The sequence below is a fragment of the Adiantum capillus-veneris genome, chromosome 6 (genome assembly GCF_014529385.1).
Source record: "Adiantum capillus-veneris isolate H3 chromosome 6, ASM1452938v2, whole genome shotgun sequence".
Classification (NCBI taxonomy): domain Eukaryota; kingdom Viridiplantae; phylum Streptophyta; class Polypodiopsida; order Polypodiales; family Pteridaceae; genus Adiantum; species Adiantum capillus-veneris.
Genome location: NC_140936.1, coordinates 164,976,169 through 164,983,773, shown reverse-complemented (window position 1 = coordinate 164,983,773; position 7,605 = coordinate 164,976,169). Strand labels below are relative to the sequence as shown.

At 44.6% G+C, this 7,605-nt stretch overlaps 1 protein-coding gene across 1 annotated transcript; it reads right to left on the bottom strand.

Moving 5' to 3' along the window:
- Positions 1-2,226: 2,226 nt before the first annotated feature.
- LOC147456648 (uncharacterized) lies at positions 2,227-5,103 on the bottom strand. The gene is made up of 6 exons (XM_086515078.1): positions 4,342-5,103; positions 4,132-4,249; positions 3,638-3,981; positions 3,439-3,543; positions 3,204-3,358; positions 2,227-3,097 (listed from the first exon to the last, which is right to left on the bottom strand). The coding sequence occupies exons 1-6, from the start codon at positions 5,022-5,024 to the stop codon at positions 2,793-2,795; spliced, it is 1,710 nt and encodes a 569-aa protein (XP_086371204.1). The 5' UTR covers positions 5,025-5,103; the 3' UTR covers positions 2,227-2,792.
- Between the last annotated feature and the right edge of the window lie 2,502 nt (positions 5,104-7,605).

Genomic DNA, 7,605 nt, shown 5'->3' with positions numbered 1-7,605 from the left:
GAATGTCTAAATATCTTTTGTCTTGCAAGTGGCTCTCATATCAATCACCATAAAACTCATTTTGAAGTTTCAAATGGTTTTATTCCTTCTACAATGACTCATGCAGGGTGTCAAATCATACCAAATGGACAAGTTTTTAGGCTACTGGGTATACCTATGGTTTTCAAGGTCACTATGGGCCAAAGATGGCAATGGATATTTGACAAATTTAGAAGGAAAATCTTCCTATGGCAAGCTTTCAGTCTAACTTGTCAGCCACAATGGTTGTGTTAAATCATTATATCTCACTTCTTTCATTTATTTTCTTGCTTGTTGAAGGCCAACTAAATTGCAAATGAAGCACGTAGTAGCCAGATCGAGGAGATTTCTTTATTTCTTTGGGGAGGAAACAATAATATTTTCAAAGTCAACAAGGTGTCATGGAAAACATGCTGCTATCATAAAGCTAGAGGTGATCTAGGGATCTTGAATATTGAAAGACAATCAATCACAAAGTGGGTCAAAAGATCACTCTCCTCCTAGGAATACTGGTCTTTCCTTGTGCAGGAATACAAAGCATGGGGCAACTTGGAGTTGTGGGACCTATTTACCTCCCCCTTAGGCATTAAAACAATAGGTTCCACTCTTTCTGGCGATCTTTGGCATGGTCTGAACTCAAGAAAGAATGGTGGAACATCCCCGTCTCCATTTACTCAAAAGTGGAGTTTCTTCTTCAAGATTCAATTTCGTTTGGACACATCCCTAAGAAGCAAGGAAAGAAACCAGGTGTCAAAGCCCACAAATGCTTCAACAAAGGCATCAAATATTGGGAGGACATATACCACAATGGGAAATGGATGACCGGTGATTAGATCCATGCTAAATTTAACCTTACTTCTGGTTGTTTGGCTGAAGTATTGTGCAGATTACACTATTTGACACAGTATGTAGCTAAGGAAGGTACTCAAAGGGGGGCAGTCTCTTTGCCTACATTAGCCTCCAAGGCCTATCAAAATTTCTTACAAATCCCCCCTTTGATGAGGACCTCAAAAAGAAGCTCAACATTGGATGGGAGCACTCCTATCAAGCACAATCTATTTAGTCTGGTTGGTGGACAAGACAGAGCTCTCAAAGCTAAAAAGGGCCAGGGTCGATGCCCAATATGTGGGGCAAAAGAGGACCTACAACATCTATTTGTTTGCCATTCTTGCAATAGGGAGATGCTTAAAATATTACAAGGAAGTTGCCAGTTTCTTCATCCACAAGTATTCAAGAGCCAAGAGGTATTACTTGGAGAATGCAGACACATGGATATCCCTTTCTGAAATGTATGGAGAAACTCTTAAATACGACATTGTTGGTGTGCCAAGAATGATGTAATATTCAGAGACATTGCTACCAAAAAAATTCCCGTCTATTTGAATTCAGAAGGACCCTAGATGAGGTATTTAGCAGTCTTAAAGAGGTTTCTAATATCCTCTATTTATCTTGCAAAGACAAATTCCCGTCTATTTGAATTCAGAAGGACCCTAGATGAGGTATTTAGCAGTCTTAAAGAGGTTTCTAATATCCTCTATTTATAAATAGAGGTTTCTAATATCCTCTATTTATCTTGCAAAGACATCTTAGATGGTAGTGCTTGTTGAAATGCTACTCTGGAGAGGTTTTTATTGAGAGAAGTTCTGTCAAAAAAATTTCCCCCTCTTTGGACTTGATTGATTCCCAAGAAGCGGTGGAATATAAATTAAGAAGTGCCTTTCCCTAAGCCCTTCCCTGCAAGAGAGTTCTAGCCCCTTAGTGGGACAAGCTTAACTCGGCTATGGGTGCTCCACGATTAGATTGCCCGAACCTTCCTTGAGAGACATGCTGCAAGCAAATTAGTTGCACATGCTTAAACCACGGATAACAAATTTACATCCTCAAGACTTTCGCACACGTTTGTGGACTCGAACATATTTATCTTAATTCAGCTCCATGGAAAGACAAGCCAACATCAAACAAATTGGACTTCTAAGAAAAAAAGATGATGCAGAGAAGAGAAACCCACACAACATGCTCAATTAAGGCACCTCATATACCTATGGCAAGCTTGATTCTGCCATCCATGCTTACGGCACGACCCTTCCTTACTACTATTGCTACCAGTCCTCCTAGCTGACTCTAGGTAAGCGACTGGAAGGTTTCGCTGGTGTAAATAGTTACAGAAGTGACAGCATTCACCATACAACTTTCAAAAGAATGATTCGAGCAGCGACAATTGAGCCTTACAAGAAGGCGAATTAATTGCTCCAGGAAATAAAATTAAGCAGAAAAGATAACGAGAAAAGCCAGGCCAGTGGCAAACAATACAGACTTGCAAAACTTTAAATTCAATGTGAAGAGACTGAAGTCTGTATCTACTCGCATTCCACTGAACTCGCCATTTAACCCGACAATCGTCAGTCAGCTCCATCACAATGGCTTGATTCTGGTTCACATGCTAGTTGTAGGGTAGCAGTGCAAAAATCGGACCCTAACAAGGACATGCAAATCTTGAGCTTGAAACAACTAGGATGTCAGGAGGCTTACATCCTAGTTGTAGGAGGCTTACATACTACTTTGTAAGGTAGCAGTGTAAAAATTGGACCCTAACAAGGACATGCAAATCTTGAGCTTGAAACAAATGTACCCCAGTCAAATTCTGAGCAATAACCACATTGCAGAATGTTCCTCACTGCTTTCCCCAATGCAACGAGCCATTTATCCTGTTATCTAAATAAGGAGCTGTACTCCTATGGCACACTGTTATGACTCAACTCAACATAGCATGCTTATCAAAGTGAGCTACCATACTGCTTTCCGAAGGCCCTGCCACTAACCTGTTTAGATGTCCTTTGAGACACCTTTGATGACTTGTTTGTAACCCTCAAATCAAATAAACCCTCAACCTCTTCCTTCACTTCTTCCCATTTAAAAGTAGGCCTGGTAAGCCTTCTTGCCACATTTGCCAACCCTCTTGAGAGTGTTCTCCCCTCTTCCTCAGAAAAGGTCGCATCACTCTCAGGTTCATCAGCCTTATCAGGATCCATCGAGCACATATCTGATACTTCTTCCTCGTCTGATGCCTCATAGTTCCTCTCTGAAAATTTTACAGTATTATGTTGGGATTAGATTGACAAGAAAAGATTGCAGCTGTAGCACCAATATGTGTATCCAAGAAAAAGTAGTGTGCTTCAAACGTGGACCTTTATTGGGCAGCTTCACCGTCACTGATGCCGGTTTGACTGATGAGGAGTGATCATCTGGGAGACGTTCACCTCCCATCCACTTGACTGTAGTTTGCCGTTCAAATTGACACTCTCGGCAGACACTGTTCTTGCTAAAATTCAAATACCTACATCTGAAACACAAAGAAGATATTTGATATATAAGGCCAGCTATTAAAAGCCAAAATAAAAACTGAAGCTCTACTAAACTCACTTTGGGCAATGCCAATCTCCAATGTAAGCATTCTTCTCACGCTGTGGTCGGCATACCCGGCATTCCCGACATCTACGATTCCGATTGAAGTTCAAAAACTCGCAACTGCATCCCGTTCTAGAGTGTTAGCAGGAAACCAATCGCAAATTCATTAATCTCCACAGAAATGCACTACCAAAACTACAAACAATTGTCTCACTTTGGGCAGGTCCAGTCGCCAGGCTTTGGATCAACTGGTGGACTACTCTTCACTTGCTTTCTGACATTCGTCTCTGACTCAAGAGGTAACCTTTCTGTCAGTGCATGTTCTTTCTCAGCAAGATTCTTGGGAAGGATCTTATACATGAGGAATTCTCTCAGCAAATTACAAATAGAAGTTCCAACTTCCATTGGATAAGATTCGTAGCTGTCAACATTAGGCCAAACATTTGTGGCAAAGCCTGCAATGATACGAACCACATCTAGAGTGTTCATGCTTAATTTTGACTCTGGAGCAAAGTAAGCTCTGGGACAGGTCATCTTCAACCTGCAACGCTGACAGACCTGGCAAACCCACAAATCATCCACCCATAAGAAACCTGCAAGACAAATAACAGCCTGAGCATTCTTGTACACAAATATTGGATGACCACCAGTAATAAAAGAGTATCCCCATCAAAAAAAGATATGCAAATCAACCAGAAAAGCACTTACATCTCCTTCTGGAATGTGAAAATGGGCTCGTAGACGCTTAGAAGCATTAGAGGCTTTCCTATCGACACTTGGGCAGCCAAAATTTGCAAGCACTCTCAAGTCCTTTCTAGTTAAACAGCTACAAAAGGACCCAAAAAAATAGAAAATTTCAAAAGAGTCTCCATGTTCCCAATACAAGCTATAGGGTTGAGCATATATATTCCAACCTACTTGAATATTTCAGAGTGACTGCGTCCAAACGCATTAATTGCATGCCTGACTGCAGCAGAGCTCTCAAACATGTGCTTTCCTTCATCCACTCCGTCCTCAGTTCCTTCAAAGAAACCCTTTGTTTGAAGATCCCTCAAGAATTCAAGCCATTCAGGCCAAGGATGATTAAGTGCTAATGCTTCAGCAGATTCTTTCACCCCTATAAATGTATCTTGTTCTTCTTCTTTAAAACCCTCCTCCTCCTGCGGCTGCAGGTTCTCTGCTTTCCTTGCACTTTTAACATCCACTTCCACGGCTGCGCGGTTTTTGGGCCTTCGAAGCTGCATTCCTGCAATTCTTGCGAGGATGTAGGAGGCGTCTAAAGCAGCTCGTTTCATATCCTCCTCAGAGGGTGCGGGAGGGGCAGCAGAGGGAGGGATCCGAGGGGATTTCTCTAATATCGACCGCTGAGGGCGCCTTCCTCCCTCACGGAGAGGAGCCCTGCTGAGCTCTAATTCCACGTCCTGTTCATTTTTGAAGCCCAGATTTGCGAGGTTGAGTGGCTGCGAATTGCCTGACTCTTCGAGGCTGCAATATGATCTATCACTCACATTCTGACCACCTCTTGAGCCTAAAGAGCTGAGAGCAGAAAGTGCAGACCGTGGCCGACATCCACGGAGGCGCCAATGTCGGGCCATGCTCATGGCTCCGACTAAAGCCCTAAACCTCTGCAGAAGCACTAAGCCACTGACTGGTATTGGAGAACTCGCCCGGCCGGTCGGGTTTGCACCACACGTTTTTGAGCCGGCCAGCCTTGGCACTAAGTACCACCTATATTTAATGCGGGGGGGAGTAATGGGATCGACAGTCGGGGTTGGGGGGCAGGATCTCGAGGCGCACTAAACACTGCCACTCAAAAAACGAGGCGCACTAAACCTGGCCAGCTGAAAAAACAAGGCACGACATCGAGCTTCGAATATGTGACCTCGCAATCCGAGTTCAGGGTCAAATAGGCTAACCACCTCAGTCGCACGCACATCGTGTATGCACAAACGATTTTACGACGTTATATTATAAGTTAACAAGCATTGCCCAAGTTGTCTAGGTTTAGTTTTAATTTGACGCATGTGGCTGCGATCTTTCCGGCCTTCATGCATGGACTTTCCCTCCCTTGATCCCATTAACCCCTCCGCTCCCCCCCCCCCCCCCCACTTACTTAGTGCTGAGGGCCGGTCGGCAGTGGCCTTAAGAACGATGATGCCGCGTGCAGCGCCTTTGTGCCCAGGACGTCATTCAACTCATGCATATAATGATAAAAGCAAAAAACTTTTTCAATGAATGCACACGGGTATCTTGGCTCAGCGAACAATCTCAAGCGTCTAAGGTTGTGGCACAAATCTTGAGTCAGTGTGTCTAGAGCTTTGACTTCGCAAATATGTCTTTTTGTCAGACCCATTGTGCGTGGAGATCCGCACAGACGTGTTCTCTCATTCGCATCCCGTGTCACATATGGACGAGGCATTGTCTTGACTCTGGTGAATTGAAGACCCCCCCGGGACTAAGTGGCACGGGCCTGGGAGGGTGGGATCTATGGTGGGGGTATTGTGAGCCGTAGATATGGGCGCGGATACCCTAGATTACTTTTTTGTAATCTAGGGTACTAGCGTTTTGAAGTAATATAGGGTACCTCATTTTGTGGGCGTGGGGTTTGAACCTGTCACCTCATCGATGAGAGGCACATGCCCTAACCACTTCGCCTTGCACGTGTTTATGAAGCATGGGGGCCCTAATTTACTTAAAACACGTGTGCAAGGCGACAACCCCCGAAAGTAATCTAGGGTACCCTGAATTACTTTTGGTGCCGCCACCCAAATCTACGACCTCAATCCTCCCACCGTAAATCCCACCCTCCCATGCCCGTGCCACTTAGTCCCGAGCCCCCCCCCCCCCCCCCCCCCCCCCATCCCATTCGCATAGGAACCCCTCACCTCACTGTAGCAGAAAGGAATGTAAAGTGCGTGCAACTTCTCTTGTAGCCTTTTCACCTACAAAATCTCATTTTGCAGCTTGCAGGCCCTATAGTGTTGCACCACACATCAGCAACCAATGACACACGCCATTGAACGAAAAAGGTTTGGACTCCATGTGCGCAAGCCCATTGACTTGTTTAGGTCATTTGCAACCCCGCGCCTTGTCAAACGAGCTATGTGCATGCAACTGTCGTGTCTAACTTCATGGTCGGCTAGCTTGTCCATTGATACGATGTTCGCATCCAAGGCGAACAGCAGCCAGGTTTTTATAAGCATCATTTGTCTTCTTTGAAGGTCTAAAATCGGTCAAACTGGAAGCGTAAGTGCCTAAGGACTGAGAGTATGTCTCTAATAAGTTTCACAATTTTTGTGAGACACGTGGCATTAGAGAGCTTAGGCTGGGCTTAGACTACCCGACAGCAAAGTTTGCAAAAGGGGCGTGCGACACAGCTGGACTAGTGGCATTGGATGAGGAAGTTTGCAAGCTCTCCGGACCCACCTGCAGAATGGGAGACGCCCCCGCCCCCGGAAGAGAAGCCATGTTGGTTCCTTTTTAGCGTGAAATCCGGGGGAGTGTGAAGATAAGGGCCTTCTAGGTATGAAAGCCTATTGCAATGCTTTGGTGATTCTGCAAGTCACACCTTCTTCTCTTTGTCAGTGCCTCGTGTGAACCAGACAAGCGGAGGCAAGGAGAAGTTGAGAGGTATATCACCGCCTCACTTGAATCGGGGCTTACTGCTCCTCATACACATGCCCAAAATGGAGTTGCTAAGAGAATGAATCAAACAATTCAAGAGAGAATTCATAGCATGTTATCTCATGCTAAGTTGTCATATGGTTTTTGGGATGAAGCTCTTCAAATTGTAGTTCACTTTCTGAGTCGGTCACCAAGACAACACTTGATGCTAAGTTGTCATATGGTTTTTGGGATGAAGCTCTTCAAATTGTAGTTCACTTTCTGAGCCGGTCACCAAGACAACACTTGATGGTAGAATTTTTGAAGAAGCTTGAGTGGTCAAAAGCCATCATAGGATCATTTGTGAGTCTCATGGTTGCGAAGAATTTGTGCATGTACCCAAAGAGCTTAGAAAGAAGCTAGAGCATAAATCTAAAAAGTGCACTCTCATTGGCTATGGTGAAAGTGGTGAGATGGGTGATCACTTGTGGGATCCAGTTTCTCATGGCGGTGGATTGTCGTTGTGCTCAAGCCTCGCACTCAACATTTTGATCAACTAGCCCCACATCTCTCCCTTGC

Excerpts from the sequence above, each read along its gene's own strand:
- LOC147456648 (XM_086515078.1), bottom strand. The coding sequence starts at position 5,024 with ATGAGCATGGCCCGACATTGGCGCCTCCGTGGATGTCGGCCACGGTCT. Across the intron at positions 4,250-4,341 it reads AGTCACTCTGAAATATTCAA|CTGTTTAACTAGAAAGGACT; the intron begins GTAGGTTGGAAT and ends GTCCTTTTGTAG. Across the intron at positions 3,982-4,131 it reads TTCACATTCCAGAAGGAGAT|GTCTGTCAGCGTTGCAGGTT; the intron begins GTAAGTGCTTTT and ends TGGGTTTGCCAG.